Raw genomic sequence first — 18,722 nt, forward strand, 5'->3', positions numbered from 1 at the left:
ATGCATAGCCAAATTTAACACTCTGCTGTTGCACAAAATCCAAAAATGACTTCTAAAGCATTAAAACACAAAAATGATTCTCCTTTCCATTTCCCATCCACAAGGGTATGTCAAAACCAAATGTCAGAATCTGTATGAGAGAAAACCTGCTGAAAATGTTAAGTTAAACACAGCTGAAAAAATATTCTAAGAACATGCAAAAATAAGGAATGTAACATTAAAAGAAATTCACACAGTTCCACAACAGAATATCATACATATGTGCTTTAAACAAGAAAGTATACAACAGAAAGACTGAAAGGAAAATAAGTAAAACCACCAAGTTTGTCTGGGGTCACTGAACAATCAGTTTCTTCTCAAATTAGCAGCACTGATCAGCTTTGTTCATCTGCAACACAAAAAGGTTTTGTTGAAATACGCTTTCTAAACAGCAACAAACTTCTGTCCCAGCAAGTATTGCCAAGAATTTCAAGAAGTTCCATATCACAGGCTGTTGTTAGGAAGTGAGTGATTTTATCTGCAATGTCCCCTTTTATTGCAAGGGTTTTGAAGTGGTCAAAAGTACTCTTGCCTAGTTTCCGTAACCTGCGAGCAGCTGATCTATAGCACTTCCACGGCTGAGGCTCAACCAGAAGAATATTACAGAGACCAGAAACAACAGACAGAAATTCTAGCAGCCCGCTGTCACCATGATTTAGATGGATCCACATAGTTAATGACATGCAAAAACAAACGTCAAAATGTGAACGCTTGTACTGGCTTAGGTAAGCTTCCAAGATACTTTTTCTTGATGAAGCATCCATAATGTTTAATACCGAATAGGAAATACCAGCAGGAAATGGGTTGGACTCTGTGGCTCTCTGGATTAGTCTGGAATCAATATCACAACCAAGAAGGCTCATTTCAATCCCATTTGCATAACCCATTTCATTCTTCACATTCTGATTTAAACCAATAAGATGTCTGTACAGGGCAACAGTCAAGTCCTAAGAATCCAAAAGCAAAATATATTAGTGGCGTAATGTAATATACTACACCTCTGCTGCAATTTACACAGCAAATAGACACAAGAAACCAAAGTAAAGAATCAAGCTCCAAGTATAAATGCTAAGAAACTGATATAGTAGCTATCACAGGATCGCAAATTAGATTAAACTATGGATACTAGGTTATTTTTGAAGTTAAATGAACAAAAGATGACATACATCTTGGCAACCTCTGCATAACTATAAATTTTTGCTTCAAGAATCAAAACTTACCTTCCTGAGTTCATTTACTCAAACTGACCCATTAAATTTATAAACTTGAAAAACTTCAAATTTAGGGACAGAATATCACACAATTACAGTAAGCAATAATATCAACAAGAAAGAAAAGGTAAATTTTATATTTATGTTACTACGACATAAATATCTGAAAAATTGGATCACCTGAAAAAAAAAAAAAAAAAAAAAAAAAAAAACAGAACCCAAACAGTTCCCCGATGATAAAATAAAGTAGAAAGACACAGGAGTGATGGGTACTTGCCATAACATCTGAGGTAGGAGTACAGCTCTGGCTGCATAAATAAGCAGAGCTCAAATTATGGGCATTCTGACTACTTGGCACACAATCTTTCCCAAGTTGTTTGGCCCACTCTCCCAACCACATAATACACTGCCCTGATATTCCTAGAACTAGAAGCAGAATTATGAAGAGTACTCATAACTACTGTGTCTAAAATGCAGGAACTAGTAGAACAAAGTCCCTTGATCCTCCTACATGCCTGTCTTAAAGGACAATTTCCTTGATAACCACGGTCTCAAAGGACGACCTCAATGCTGAGGTTGCATTCCTCTTGTAATGCCTGGCAACTGATGGTCAAGCACAAAGACACCCTGCCAAAAAAAAAAAAAAAAAAAAAAAGGACACTAAACATTTTGAGAGCGAGAGCAAAACGTATTAGGGGAAAAAGGAAAATCAATTGATTACCCCTCTAATGTACTATGGAAAAGGTTTATGATGTACAACAGGATTACATACTACTCGATCTGAAACAAATGATGAGTTGTCCAGTTTGACTATCTAACAGGTAAAGTGTCAGCTTGTAGAATGAGCGGTAAAGTTTTACTAAACGCTTTTCACACACTGCTAATGAATTTGGCTGGCTAGGCGGGGATTCACAGATGAACTGAGGAGTTTGCTGAGAGTCATCTCACAGCTAGGCAGCCATGTTACCTGCATTACCTTTGTATTGCCCACACCCTGGGCACGGCTGCTACAGGTGTTAATTAGCACTGCAGCATGCACCTAGGAATCCCAACAGTAGATGCAGCTAGTCCATAAAAAATAAATACTGAGAAGGATCTGTCATCATCCCCAACCTCCTAGGTTTGAACCATTTACTCATCATTTCCATGAAGATACACCCAAGTTTAAAACTCTTGCTAAGAATGTGGTTCCTCTTTCAGAGGAACATCTGGATTTACTTGTCAATTCCCTTAAGTCAAAGCAGTATATTACACACAGACATTACAAAGAAATCTAGAAATGTTAGTGAATAATAACTAAAATTACATTATGCCAAATTAACTTTTCACAAGCAGAAATGGGTCTACTTGAAAACACCAACACGCAAAACGCAGACGACGAGAACACCGAGACCGGAAGATCGACAACTGAGATGACAAGACAGTTTAAAAGCCCGACGCTGAGAACACCGACATGTTAAGGTAAGTATGCGATAGTGAAAGACTTTAGGGTTAGGGCCGAGTTAAGTGAGTTAGGGTTAGGGTGCGGGTACGGAAAGTGTGTGATAGTGACAGACTTTAGGGATAGGGGCGGGTTAGGTGAGTGTGCGATAGTGACGGACCTTAGGGTTAGGGTTAAGGTTAAGGTTAGTGCATAGATAGTTGTGTATGTAAGGCTAGTGTAGGTTTGTAAGGTTTTTGTTGTGCTTGTGTTGTGTGTGTGTTTTTCAGAAAAGGTATTTGTTTTGTTGATTGTCGGGATTGTGGGTTGTCGGGCATGTGAAGTTTCGTGCTTTTAAACTGTCGGTCATCTCAGTTGTCGGTCTTCCAGTCTCGGTGTTCTCGTCGTCGGTGTTTTGCATCAGTGTTTTAAAGTAGACCCACAGAAACATATCAAAAGTGTTTCCTTAAGACAGCAACATTTATATTACTCTGTTTATTGGGGAGAGCAATAAGAACAGAGTCTGTGGTACTTCAGTATAAACTTTTTTCAGCAATTTTACCAAGAATACTTCTTTACACCTTACAATAAGGTATCCAAACTTACTTTAATTCACGGGCTAAATACATAATGTTATGTACTTACTTTCTTGTTTTATCATCTTATGACACATTGTTAGAAAAATATATATTAGTAATATGCATGCTTAGTGCATTCGAGGTTTAAAAGGGTTAATACATTTATTCTGTTCACACTGCGTGAATCTGCACAGTTAGTAGAGACATTCCAATCCTGTTATGTCATGAAAATATGCGCAGCTATGATCTGCTTATGTTATGGAAATTAACAGGAAGCATTTGATTTCTGCTAATGTCATGAAAATAATAATAAGTGTTTCATTTCTACTAGTGTCATGAGACTTAAAGATTTATTGATGTTCTGCTTATGCCATGAGAAAGTACACAGCTGCTGAAGCTATTGATAATGAAAACAAAGGCTGCTTGAAAGTATAAAACCGTAGTCAGCATTACTTGTATCTAAGCTAGAAATGTACCTTGAATCTAGGTAAAATGCAACACATATATATTAGAACTGCACAATTGAAGAATAGAAAGTTTGTAGTGGGCTAAAAATAAGCCCCAAGGCCAGGTTGTTTTTCTCAAATGTTTTTGTAAATCAACAATAATCCAGTCATGTCAGCAGGAAATCCAAGTAACATTTTCTATGTAACACATAGTGAGTTTTAAATCTGAACATGTCAGCAGGAAATCTAAGTAACATTTTCTGTAGAGTAATACAGAAAGCTGTGTCTAACTATGTCAACCACAGAAAAGTAACATTTCAAAGAACTGTATAAAAGTAGCATACTGCTCACTAGTAATTTAGACAAATTCTGTATTTGCATGCTTTGTCTCCTTGCTGCAAGTAATAAAGGGTGCCATAGAACCTTACGTGAACTGGTCTTTGAAGTTTTTTCCTTTGACAGATTGGTCCTTCAGACCGGAACCCTCTCTTCGCCTCGGATCAGACGGGCCAGGTGGTTGAAACCGTACGGGGAAGAAACCAAATCGGTTCTTCTTATATGAAAAGCCCTCCGACTGAATTGTCGTACAAAAGAGGCCAGCCACTTTCTGATCTGCGACTGAAGGATGGGTCTCCGAACTGGTGATCCACGTGGGCTCAGGTAAGGTGAATCTATTTTCTGTTTTAGATCAGGGACTAGATTTGTATTGTTTTTGTCAAGACTGTATTTTACAAGACAGGGACAGAAAAGATTACGGTCTTGTCATAGATCAGGAGAAACAGAATAACTAGGCAGTCATTCTGAAGAGACTATAACAAAATCTGTGGTACCACATTAAAAATAAGAGAAGTTACGTAACGATCAAAAGGGTAGAAGAAAATGGGTAATAATTGCACAAAAAGACCCCAAAACAAGCCGTTAACCGAAGAAGCAAAATACATGCAGTCGCAGCAAGCTGACAACATCAAATATTATTCAAAATGGGTTAATAAATATGAATTTGACTGAAAATTAGAAAAATCCTCGCTTATCAAACTTATCAAACAGCTCAAAACCGATTCCAAGGGTCGGGTAAAAAAGTAACGCAAATTAGGAATTCCTCAAGTACACAGGTGGATTGAGGAAGTAAACCGTAGGGAGCAAAAGAACAACAATTCAAAAACAATGTTTTTAGATAAGGAGGACAATAACTTAGTAATAGCATCGGCCTCTCCGCCTTCCTTACCAGAATATGAAGCAAGTCAGCAGGTTAGTCCACCCCCACGATATCCTGTTGTCACTGAAAATAGAGACATTGTAAAAGTAAAACCATTTATTCGAGATCCCATCGGGACCAGGTCTCGAACACGGGCAGGTAACTCAAATGAAGGCATTGAGTTATATCAAATGGTTAAGAATTCGCGATCTATGAGTGAAGAAGAAATATGTCCACTTATAGAAGTACCTAATCCTCAGGCAGGTCAAGATAATCAGGACCCAACTATTTTAGTGTATAGACCCTGGACTCCGGAAGATATCCGGAAAGCCACTGAGGGAATTCCCCATCCAAATGTTAAAGTTAAGAAAGTTCTCAGAAGATTTACAAGGAATGACGCTGAGTTATAACTTAAACGAAGAAGAGGTAGAAAAAGTAGTTAGACAAATTGTGGGACCGGATTGGCACATGATTAGTGGCAACTGGAATCCCCGTGATGCTGCACACAGGCCCCGCCCACATAGCAGCGCAGAACTAGACAACAGAGTAAAAGGTCTCACAGACCGCATCTCTGAAAAATGGAAGCCTAGGGCAGACTGGACTTGCATTAATCAATGCATCCAACAAAAAGGTGAAACTATTGACCGGTATTATGCCAGATTATTAGAATGTTTTAATAACCACTGTGGAATGCAGGTTCCTGAAGATCAAACACAAGATTCCCCATATGAACAGCAGTTAAAGAATGCATTTTTAAAAGGAAGTATTGCACCCATAAGCAGTTTTATTACAAAACACATGGTAGACCATCGTACAAGCAGGTTACAATCATTACTTGAATATGCTAGGCATGCCAAAAGGCATTTTAATAGCAAAAAGAAAAAGAAAGATCAAGTATTTTCTGTAGAAGATGGAGCAGAAGTTTATGTAGTACAGTCAGGGAAAAAGGGCAAGAAAAATGCACAGGGAAACAAACAAACAATCTGATCAGCGATCAGAGGACTTTGAAGGGTGAAAGAAAAAGGGGTGAATGTTTCAAATGCGGTAAAAAGGGACACTTGGCAAAGGATTGCAAGAAAAATAAGAAGGCAACCACGGAAGACAAGGAGGGTGAGGACTGACTATATGGTAGTAAGGAATCACTAGAAGGGGATAGCGGAGAAAGGACAAATGAGAATGTGATGGGGTACAGGATGTGACAGAAGAGATAGAGGAAGTGCAAGAAGTTAGCGACAGTGAAGAAAATGAAATATTAGACCTAGCTTTATTGAGCTTGGAGCTCTATTTAGCAGACACAAAACCAGAAGTTACACTCTTGGTAGAAAGGAGGGAAGTCAAATTCTTGTGTGACTCAGGGGCATCACGAAGCCTGATACATCCCTCCAAGCTACCAGAAAACACAGAGTCACCTGATTACATACTGGTAAAAGCAGCTAATGGACAGCTGTATCAGGAGCCCCTCTCCCGTAACATTGCAATAACTGATCCCGTTTCAGGATTGACTCAGAAAAGCAAAACTGTTGTTTCTGCAAAATGCCCAGTAAACCTCTTGGGCAGAGACCTCATGCAGCTATTTGGTATAGCAGTAGTCCCAACCATGCAGGGTATGGAAGCACAGCGACAAACTGATACCTTTGCAGTGCAAGAGGGTGAAATGTTTTATTGGTACAGCCAGGACTTGGTTACGACTGGTCCAGGGACTGTGACCGAAGAGTTAATGAATGTAGCCATCAGCAAGTTCCCCTCCCTTGACATTGATAAGCAACACCTGTTGCACTGTACCCTGTATTATTGTAACACACCAGGACCTGACAAGGAATATGAGCAAAAATTGTTTAAAAATCATGCAAACAGATTGATATTACATAATATGTACTGGGACACAGAAGGGAACAGTGTAGCCAGCTGTTCATTGCCCCAGGAGTTCTTTACACTTTATAAATCTAATCGATTACCACGTTAGCTTAACCAAGGACAAAAACATAGAATGGGCAGACCTAGGAGAAAAAGTCACGAAATGGGAGAAACGACAGAATTAGAACTGTCAGAACAGGGAATACAAATACAGAAGTTGAAATGGATAACCCAGACCCACCCAGCCGTACACTTGCAGTCTAGCAAGGACAGCTGATTAGCATTCCTATTAAAGAAGGAAGAGAATGCCTTACAAAATATACCAGAAACTCTCTGGTCAACAGAAAATCAGATGTAGGACTTATTCGTACAGCAGGACCAGTTACTATCACGCCAAAGTCAGCATTTAGACCACAGAAAAGACAGTATCCCTTAAGAAAAGATGCAGAGGCAGGAATCAAACCTATCATAGCAGCTTTACTCAAGGAAGGGGTGCTGGTGGAATCTCCCAATTCACCATGTAACACACCCTTATTTCCCGTTAAAAAAGCAAATGGAGAATGGCGTATGGTCCAAGATTTACAAGCTGTAAATGACGCAGTAATACCAAGGGCACCTACGGTGCCAGACCCACACACCCTGTTGAATGATTTAAAACCTCAACAGAAGTATTTTTCTGTGGTAGACATCAGCAATGCGTTCTTTTCGATACCGATACACCCTGACAGCCAGTATTGGTTTGCATTCACGTTTCAGGGGAAAAGGTATACATATACGCGACTACCACAGGGATATTGTGAAAGTCCAACAATATTTTCACAAGAAATGGCAAGCAACTTGGCGGGATTTACCCCACCAAGAGGCAGTCAGATTTTACTTTATGTTGATGACATCTTGCTGGCGGCCCCCACCCAGCAAGATTGTAAAGATGATGCCATAGCGCTATAATGATTTTTAGCCGCTGAAGGACATAAGGTAAACAGAAATAAACTGCAGCTTTAGAAAAAACAAGTCAAATACCTAGGATATGTGACATCCAAGGAAGGTAGAACATTAGATGAGGACAGAAAAGTAGCAATTTTGCAAGCACCAAAACCCACTACCAAGAAGGAAATTATGTCCTTCCTGGGTACAACTAATTTTTGCCGGAGTTGGATTCCAAACTATGCCTTGGAATCTGCACCTCTGACTGACCTGATATATAAAAAGCCTATGGCAGCACAGGATTTGTTACAATGGACATCAGAGGCAGAATCTGCTTTCTGCAAACTGAAACAGTTAATAGCGTCCTCATTAGTTCTAGGATTACCAAACTACCATAAATGTTTTTTCCAAACTGTAGACTGTAAGCAAGGTTATATGACATCAGTATTAACACAACAGCATGGGGACAAGCAACGCCCCATTGCTTACTATTCATCACAACTAGACCCAGTGCCACGGTCCTTACCCCACTGTGTACAAGCAGTAGTTGCAGCTGCAATGGCAGTACAGGCTTCGGCCTCAGTAATTTTATTCCACCCTGTCACTTTGAGAGTGCTCATGCAGTCGCAATTATTTTACTGCAAGAGAAGGTAGCATATCTTTCCTCTGCTAGGCATCTTTCCTGTATGACTATATTGTTGAGCCAACCTCACATGACAAATGAACGATGCACGACTTTGAACCCTTCTACCTTGCTCCCAACACCCCTGCAGATGGCACACCACACCGCTGCCTGCAGGTGATTGAGCAAAAGACACTACATGGATGTCCCCTTGGATGATGCCGAGGTGACATACTACGTGGATGGTTCATGCAAAAGGGGTCCTGCAGGACTGAACCCAGTAGGATATGCAGTAGTTTCTGACACAGATTATAGAAGCAAAACCTTTACCACACAACTTATCTGCACAGGCAGCGGAATTGATTGCCTTGACGTGGGCATGTACCTTAGCAAAGGGTAAAAATGTAAACATTTTTACTGACAGCCTGTACGCTTTTTCTACTGTACATGTTTTTGTGCAACAGTGGAAAAACCAAGGAATGATAACATCTACTGGCAAACCTATCAATCATGCACAGTTTATTTTAGATCTTTTAGAATCTATTCAGTTATCTCAGAAAGTAGTTATTTGTAAATGCACAGCTCACACCAAGCAACAAGATAGGATTTCAAAAGGTAATGCGAGAGCTGATACAGCTGCAAAACAAGCAGCTTCAGAAGTATTTCTTTTAAATGAGGAACTACAACCCTCTGAGATTTTAGACTTAGAAATGTTAAAAACAATGCAGACACTCACTACGCAAGCTGAAAAACAAAGATGGGTAAAACGAGAAGCAATTCTCCAAAAGGGGCTGTACATCTCTAAAGAAGGGAAACCGATACTACCATCTAATTTGTTTAGATATACAGCTTTGTTGAGCCATGGGCAATGCCATGTCTCAACAGGGGGGAATGGTACAGCTGGTGAACCAAGTGTTCACAACGTACGGATTTACAAACTACTCTAAAAAATTTTGTTTGATGTGCCAAATTTGTAACAAACATCATGCACAAGGGGCGTTAAAGCCCAAGCAAGGGAGTTTCCCTACACCACCACATCCGTTTCACACTATCTGTATGGATTTCATAGAATTAAACAAATGTGAAAATAAGAAGTATTGTCTTGTCATTGTAGATATGTTTTCCAGATGGGTGGAAGCCTTTCCAACCAAAAATCCAGATGCAACTACGGTGGCAAAAGTTCTTGTCAAAGAAATCATTCCTAGATTCGGCATTCCGGAAAGGATCTACAGTGACAATGGTACACACTTTGTAAACCAAACCATACAGCAGTTAAGTAAGCATTTTGGTATTTCTTTAAAAAATCATTGTGCATACCATCCGCAATCTGCAGGGCTAGTTGAGAGGCATAATGGAATATTAAAAAATGTTTCATCCAGAACCAGGACATAGTAAAGTTACTACCAAAGTAGAAGACTGTTATTTTGTATGTGGTAGGAAAGCATACAAGTAGTTACCTTAAAATTGGTCCGGCAGTTATTTGGGGTACCTGGTTCCGGCCATACGACACACAGCAGTTTTGCCTCAGGTGAAAATTTGAAATGTTCGACGAGAAATCAAGAAGCCTGTCAATCCAGTAGGGCAAATCAATGTGGGCTGGAAAAACCATCATGCTGTGGGCCTAGGGAAAAAGACCGTCGCATATGGACTTGGGTGATACCATCACCTCGTGGGCAGGTGTATTGCCAGCATATGGAGCAACAAAATCAATCTGGGAACTGAGAAAACTGTAACTTCTCGAAATAATGAGCAATGCAACCTTTTCTGCTCTAGAATTGGTGACTGATGAACTGACTGCCATGAGAACTGTAGTGCTTCAAAACCGCATGGCTCTCGACTTCACCCTATCGGCGAGAGGAGGTACTTGTGCTTTAATCCAGGAGGAGTGCTGTTCATATATTCCTGACCACAAACACGAGATAGACAATCACCTTGAGGTAATTCAGCAAGTGTCGGCTATGACCAAGCCAGGACCAAATCCATTGACAGGCTTTTTCCAGAGATTGTTTAGGGGGTGGGGCAGTATCCTGATGAACATCCTCATTGCCATCTGTGTAGGAATGATCCTACTGGTGGTATGTGTTTGCTGCTGCATCCCCTGCATGAAAAGACTGATTAAAGACTTTATAGACATGTCAGTTTCAGAAAGCTTATACCAAGGTGCTGAACTTGAAGAATTGTTGAAAAATTGAAACTGCTTTCATAAGTTTAAACTGAATAACTCTCTTAACTGCAAATCCTGAGTAGGAAGAGGTTAGGGAAAGAAAAATTGTTTATTTTAGTAGAATAAAAGTATTAAAAGGGGGGAAATGTTAGAAAAATATGTATTAGTAATATGCATGCTTAGTGCATTCGAGGTTTAAAAGGGTTAATACATTTATTTGGTTCACACTGCATGAATCTGCACAGTTACTAGAGACATTCCAATCCTGTTATGTCATGAAAATATGCGCAGCTATGATCTGCTTATGCTATGGAAATTAACAGGAAGCATTTGATTTCTGCTAATGTCATGAAAATAATAATAAGTGTTTCAATTCTACTATGAGACTTAAAGAGTTATTGATTTTCTGCTTATGCCATGAGAAAGTCCACAGCTGCTGAAGCTATTGATAATGAAAACAAAGGCTGCTTGAAAGTATAAACCGTAGTCAGCATTACTTGTACCCAAGCTAGAAATGGACCCTGAATCTAGGTAAAATTAACACATAAACTGCACAATTGAATAATAGAAAGTTTGTAGTGGGCTAAAAATAAGCCCCAAGGCCAGGTTGTTTTTCTCAAATGTTTTTGTAAATCAACAATAATCCAGTCATGTCAGGAGGAAATCCAAGTAACATTTTCTATGTAACACATAGTGAGTTTTAAATCTGAACATGTCAACAGGAAATCTAAAGTAACATTTTCTGAAGAGTAATACAGAAAGCTGTGTCTAACTACATCAACCATAGAAAAGTAACATTTCATAGAACTGTATAAAAGTAGCATACTGCTCACTAGTAATTTAGACAAATCCTGTATTTGCATGCTTTGTCTCCTTGCTGCAAGTAATAAAGGGTGCCATACTTGAACCTTACGTGAATTGGTCTTTGAAGTTTTTTCCTTTGACACACATTCACCATAGTTTCTTGGACATAACTACTACATTATCACCCTTATCATCTGGTTTGACAATCGAATCATTATGGTTAGAAAACTTTACCAGGAGACCCTCTGTTCTCCTGACAAATTATAATTCATTATATACTTGAAACACTGATATACAATCTAATGTATTTTCTGACATCACAGAAAAAAAATCATTACCTTTTTAATTTTAAACCCATCACTGCAGGGCCCAAGCATCAACTCCTACAGAAAGGCCTCACTGAGACCAACGACTGGTGTCAGGACCATGGCCTTAAGCTCAGTGCCAAAAAATGTGTCGTCACCCCCTTTGGGAAAAACTCAGTTCCCATGAATTACCACATTGATGGTAGTCCGCTGAGCACTGCTATAAGAGATCTGGGAACACAGGTTGACAGCAACCTCTCTTTTGACCACCACATTGCCACTGTGGTCAGAAAGTCCTTCTATGTGGCACATCTCATTACTAAGGGTTTTGCATCCAGGAAGAAAGAGGTAGTCTCCCTCTACTCTTCCCTCATTAGGCCAATCATGGAGTACAATGCCCCACTTGGCACGTACCTCACTAAACACCTGCAACTAATGGAGAGGCCACAAAAGTACCTCACAAAGAGGATCCTAGGCCTTAAGCATTTGTCCTATATGGGCAGACAAACTCCAACTATTCTCTGTCTCATATAGCCTACTTAGAGGCAATCTCTGCTTGACTTACAAAGCCATGTCTGACCCAGCTCTGTTAGAAATGCTACTTAGAAATCCCAATCCCTCTGCACCACACGCTCCAGAGACCTCAACCACATTACCGCAATCAACAAAACATGCTGGAGGGATAGGTTCATTACCCAGAGACTACCCATGCTATGGAATAGACTTCCCATACATGTCAAGCAGAGCACCCCACTGGCCCTCTTCAAGAGAAATCTTGACGAGTGGATGGGAAAAAGAAAATTCACCCCAGGGATCACTCCAGTGGCTTTACTCGACAGAGGCACTGGGAACTAAGGTCAGGTGGCACGATGCCAGGTTAATCCTATGGGCTAGGCTTGCAAAGGCTCCAGGACCATTAGCCTAGTATGCACCTATGAACGAGATGTCATTATCATGACAATATCGGGCTGCAAGAAAAAAAAGTACTTTATTTTCCAAGCTTCTAACAATATCTCACTAAGGTGCATTTGTGAGGAGGGTACAAAATGAAGTACCAATTTAAAAACTAGCACAAGCACAAATTGTGGACACTTACTACATTGTATATTTAAAAGAACAAGTAAAATCTTACACAGAAATTCTCTCATTATTGTATGAAAACTTGGTGCATTCAATTTTATCGGATGTGGAAGATCCTGAAACACATCCATTATGGTCTATTTGTATATGCATGGATCATTCTCAGACACATTCTCATAATCAAAAATTTTTCAGTAACAGCATCCATATGTTAAATACTCATGTTCTTTAAGGTAATAGATGTGATACTGATCAGCTCTAATCGCTAGGAAGAGGACAGCGAGCGTCTCGGAACTTGCAGGATGAGAGAAATAGGTCTGTAACTAGTCCTGTAATAAAATGTTCCTGTTGGATTATGAAGTGGGTGAGAAAGCTTTTAAATGTTTGACTATTTTCAAAGTGAAAATGTGCTGTAACTGTTAAGCACATGTTGAACAAATGAATTAAAGCTTGGTTTATCATCAGTTAAACTGCTCTTTAGCTCAATGTGATGAATAATGAATTATTACAAGGTATTTACTATAAGCTATGAATTATATGTATATTTATTGATGTTTACATACTTAAAAATCTAACTTTCATAGTATTTACTTTGTGTTTCACAGCAAGTGCAAGCTACATCATTTTTCTCAGAGCTTAGCTTTTTAGATCTGTAGTTACTTGTATAATTATTACTTTTGTTGCTCTACCCTATAAAAGGGTTTAACTGAATGTAGTTGGTAATCTTGCAGGCTACATCTGATGATGTCTCTTACTAAAGAAACAAAAGAGCTTATCTTTTAATTTTGCATTTTGGACTTTGTATCTTGTACTTTTTCTGCATCATATGGATTAAAGTATTGCTTATGATAACTTTTCTGCGAGCTCCTTACCATACCATTTGTTTTGAGGACATTGCGTGAATTAAGTGGGGAAAGGAGCTCCATTCTGTTTTTAATGCGATATTTTGAGTGTATCATGGAAAAGGCCCTGTCCAAGGAAATCTTTTCTGATTAGTGAAACCTGGAATATAGGAGACTGTGTGTCTTCCTCAGAAAACATTAAAAGAACATAAGAGAGAGAGTCTCTGAACACATCTGAACTGCATGTTGAGTTACACCTCACAGAAAGGAACAGCGAGCAATAAGGATTGAAAAGAAACCACTTTTATCTGTAAATAGTCAGGAAACTTCAAAGGCATGTATGAGCATACTCCAATATGCAACATTTTTTTTTGTTTTTGCTCATACACTAAACAAAGTGCTCTTGCTCAAATGAGCCTAAGTATGTCTGATCTTGCAGCTTTGGCTAAGAAACCTCCAAAAAGATTTGGGGAATTCCTTGGGTCAAACTAAAAAAATAAAGAATCCAGCATTTACTTAACATCAGCTAATGTAAAAGAACAATACAGATGATCAGAAAATGAAACCTGTGAAATCTGATGTGCCGTAAGCCCCTTCACTATATCTTGGCATTCCTCGAGTAAATCTCAAGAGCCTTGACATTTTCTCTTAAGTCAGCAATGCCTCAATATTAAAGGGTGCAGAATCCAGAACTCTACTCCCTATACACAGACATCTCACTACCCAGCCTATCTTTCATGCCAACCATTTGAAAAAAAAAAAAAAAAAAAAAAACTATTTGGAATTACAATCACTTTTTTCTCTTTCTTTTCTCTCACACCTACTTTCTTCCTGCCCTGTTACCTGTGGGTTCATATGACCCACTGGTCATAAACTACAAATGATCAATGTACTTACATTTTTATCATTAAATACTACTCCACTTTATCAATTTACTTCTTGTAACTGCTTTTGCCGACTACACATATTGCTATATTTCTAACTTTATATATACATCATCCATCCAGTTTTAAACCACCTAACCTGGGGAGTGTCATGGTGGTAACAAGATGAGCAAGGCAAACCAGATTCCCCAGGCACCGTCTTTAGCTTATCCACTAGGATACCGAGGCAAGCTAACAGATGTAATCACCATTTCCTCTCACTCCTCTAGGTGTATCAAATAAGGTCTTCTAGAGCAGAGAGCTGAATTCATATGATGCAGTGAAGCATTCCTATACACCACTATTTTAAAGGTCACAAACCCAGAAGTTAAGAGTTGATACACAGCTTCGTTTTACTGTCTTAACCCACCAGCTGTGCAGTAGTAAGCACCGCCCAAACCCCACCCAACACACAGAACCCAGTGATGTTTTACTAAATGCATGAATAAACATTTTGATGTTTTACTCATCCGGGATTGTCGACATACACAAGTACTGTACTGGAAGTCTGACATACCAGGTTATGATATGTTATGGAAAAAGAGTTGTGGGTACTAAATATGCGGTCCAGTAAAGCAACCAGTACGGCTCAGCTTTTCCCATTCTGACATATCGGACTATTTGGGTTGCTCAGAGTCCCCTCCCCAAGTAGGCAATGGAGGCTGAACTTTCCCCTGTTGTATAAGCATACCTGTCAAATGTCCCTAATTTTGGCTGACATTTTTAACTCTGTCCCTCTTAATCCCTCCTAAAATTGGTGACTTTTGCACAGAAGATTAACTTTCACTCAATTAATAATGACAATAATTAGAGTTAGACTTTTTTTTTTTTTACTTCAGAAAATGCATACTAAATCACAGCATCTTATTCAGTCAGTGTCTCATGTTAATAGTACTGTTAAAATGTCAAAAGTGTCCCTGATCGTCTCATTACTTCTGGATGTGTCCCTGATTCTGTTGTGATCTGTCCCTGACCGGTTAAAGCCATGTGTATAAGTCAAGGGTTTGTCACCACTCGTTTTCAACCTTATAGGAACAGAGAATAACCAAATTAACTAAGTATTATCCCCAGGCATCCATCTCCACCAGATCAACATAAAGTCAGAAAAACAGCACAATGCAATTCACAGTGCAACTTCCCATGCCACTGCAACAACGGAGAACTCATTGCTTTCCAAAACGAGTTGTAAGAGAAACTACTCACACTTCATTAAAAGGGAATTACTCCAAAACTAAACTACAGATGATATTGTTAAAGGTAGAAAGGTATGACACACTTAAATTATGAAGTAATGCACCTGTATGGAAATTAATGTAACTACCAATCACTCAAAACAAATAATATGCAAGAGCTCAGAAGACTAAGCAGGAACGCCCGTTTCCGTTCGCTTTTGCAGGTGTGCATGCCCCCATTGCACCCCCACTACTTACATATACCAACTCCAAGATCGCACTACATGGAGAAAGAGGGTAAACTATGATTGTGCAATGAATATTCTCATGCTGTCACAGGCAAATCTGCATGGCATGTCAATCATACGTCATTTGCATGCTAGTAAGTACAACAAAGCCAATGACTATAAAGTGGCCAAATGCTTTAGTCCACAATATATCTGCTTAGAAAACAGCCAACACAAACACTAAGCTTTTTTTCTCACAAATGTAGGCTACTAATGGACCGCAGCAATACAAAGAGGGAGGAGAGCGGGTAAGGGAATAAAACGCCACACATTAATACAAGTCTCCACATACTAGGCTATTTCTAATTCAACAGCAGCGTTCCTAACAATGACTGTAGACAACTTGTTTGATCTGATTACATTTCTGCACTCTCCAAAGTTTACGAGGTACTAGTTTGAGAATGCACTTTTTTGGCTTGCACTCACCACCGAGCAAAATTCTAACGATTATAAAACCCGATGGTCCACCAGTTATGCGAAGCCTGTCATACTCCTCCGTCATGCCAAAAAAGTAAATGCAATTACCCCGGAATTGCAGCCCACATCAAGCCCTAACAGCTGCCTTTCATGCTCCCTTCCCCCGAAAAGTTGATGTAACAACTGTTCTGGAATGAGACTGACTCGCTTCTCGGGAGGATTGAACGTATAATAATTAATGAAATTGCCATACGGAGCTGCTCCCGGTTCTGATATCTCTTCATATTCCTTCTGTTCCATTTTATGTCCCGTTTCCTTCTTCAGTCCACATCAACTACTTTAACGCAGAACGCAAACTTTCCATTACTTACTACGGTAATTCATTAGTCTAGACCGGACTGCTTTGCGCATTTGTCCACACCCTTTTCTCTCCGTATAGAGTTACATCACTTGAGCTGATGGTTCCTAGGCTTTTCTGTGTCTGGCGAGAAGCTGCCTGTAAGAGCATTTTGAACTGCAATGGCTTAATGAGCACGTGCTGTTTTGTACGGCCATACCTCTCAAGTGTACTTCATTATGAGGAACGTACCTCATTTTGGGTCTTAAAAAGTTCATGTTCCTCAAAGTTCCACATTGAAATCTGTCACACATTCAGTGTTAGGAATTTTTTAAGTGAAATCCATTGCAAATAGAAATAAATCATATTAATTCATTAAAAGATTTTCTTTATAAGTAAAACCAGCATATTTTGACCATCCTATGACCTTCCTAGTTGAAGTTTAGTAAGCCATTAGTATGTGTTCCACATTTTGCCCATTTGTTCCACATTATGAGGGCTAGTGTTCCTCATTTCGGACATGGAAGGTTGAGAGCTATGTGTATGGCATTGGAACATTAGTTAAAGGCAAAGATTGTAACTGGGTACTAGCAGGGCCAGTGTTAGCATTTTGGGGACCCCCAGCAAATGTCAAATTGTGGGCCCCCCTAGGCAATTCCAGTAAAAGTATCATCCTGTCAGTGCCACACCTCCTAAGAAACCTTTTAGTTTGTGCTACAAACTTTTAGAATAGTATGCACAGACAGACCTTAGCTACAAGCTGTTAGATTACAACAGGCCTATCTATATACCACACTTTGTTAACCTGTCTAACAAAGGGACAGTTACTGGCATTCAATTGCAACAATGATACATTACAACAACTTTATGTACAGGTCTGAGCTTAAATGAAGTGATGACTAGGCCTACTGTTTCAACCCCCCCCCCCCCCACACACACACACACACACACACACACACACACACACACCCCAGCCCTCTCCTCTGATCCCCACCCCCATTTGGGCTCCCCATACCATGCACATTACTTTTTTCTTCCTTTTTTCACATTCTGCCTTACTCTCAGCTTTTTCAAGAAGCCATAACTTTCTATATGCTCTGAAGTGCATTTTAATGCTTTTTTTTTATTTTTATACAACCTTTTCATCCAATAATGGCTTGAAAAAAAATTATTAATCAGGAAAGAAATTCACTATTGCTGTTCAGTTTTAGTTTTCTTTGCATCCTTTCAGCACTCCTTTCCTGACCAAGACAGCGCAGTGATATCTATTTAGGAAATAACTCACTTCAGCTGGTGCCCCCAAAGCCATAGGGATTATATATGTGTCCTGGCATGCATTTTAGAGCATTTTCTCAGCATTTTACTCCCTTGGCAGCCTAAACAAAAATCATGAAAAATAAAAGAATTTCAGTCTTATTTTTTTTCTTTCAAGAAAGACATAAGTTGTACCCAAGGCTTAATGTTCAAAGCTGACAAAATAGTAGCTCACAATAAACTAACAAGCCATTTGTGGAAATGCATAGGTCTTATCTGGGAATACTGACTCCTTTCCTAACCCCCCACAAAAGACAGTCACTGCCTATACATCCGTCTGGTGTTAGACTAGGATGAAAACAGAGGTTTAAATTGCCTTGGCCATATATTTCAAGTGACTGCTGATATATGTATACATAGCGTGCTTCCTCACCCCTAACCCTCAAAGTCAGCCCCATGTATATGTGCCTGATGTGTGATTGTGAGAATGATTTCAGTAATATATTCTAATTTGCTTCTCTTAGACAGTACCTCTACACAAGCTATAGTAACCTTCTTTTTACACCTCTGAGGTCTGTGAGAAAAGTAAAACAAACGTCCCGCTCACCAGGCTGAATAAGGAGAAGGTCACGATGAGCTGCCTGTCGGGTGCTAGGATCCGCCACATAACGCAAGCACTCAGGTCACTCCAAAGCAAATACAAATATGACTCAGTCATTGTACATGCTGGTGTGAATGACCTGATATGTACCTCCCTGGACTACATGAAAAGAGACATAGAGGAGCTCTGTGATCATGTAGCCCAGGCTGCTATGACCCTGACCTTGAGCAGCATCTTACCCTCACCT

The 18,722-nt window shown here is 39.5% G+C and overlaps 1 protein-coding gene across 1 annotated transcript; it reads right to left on the bottom strand.

The window, feature by feature from the left end:
* Positions 1-249: 249 nt before the first annotated feature.
* Positions 250-16,783, bottom strand: BCDIN3D (BCDIN3 domain containing RNA methyltransferase). Its single transcript, XM_044083820.1, has 2 exons — positions 16,392-16,783; positions 250-986 (listed from the first exon to the last, which is right to left on the bottom strand). The coding sequence occupies exons 1-2, from the start codon at positions 16,581-16,583 to the stop codon at positions 375-377; spliced, it is 804 nt and encodes a 267-aa protein (XP_043939755.1). The 5' UTR covers positions 16,584-16,783; the 3' UTR covers positions 250-374.
* Positions 16,784-18,722: the final 1,939 nt, after the last annotated feature.

This window comes from Protopterus annectens, chromosome 9.part0 (genome assembly GCF_019279795.1).
Source record: "Protopterus annectens isolate FY-2018-M chromosome 9.part0, PAN1.0, whole genome shotgun sequence".
Classification (NCBI taxonomy): Eukaryota; Metazoa; Chordata; order Ceratodontiformes; family Protopteridae; genus Protopterus; species Protopterus annectens.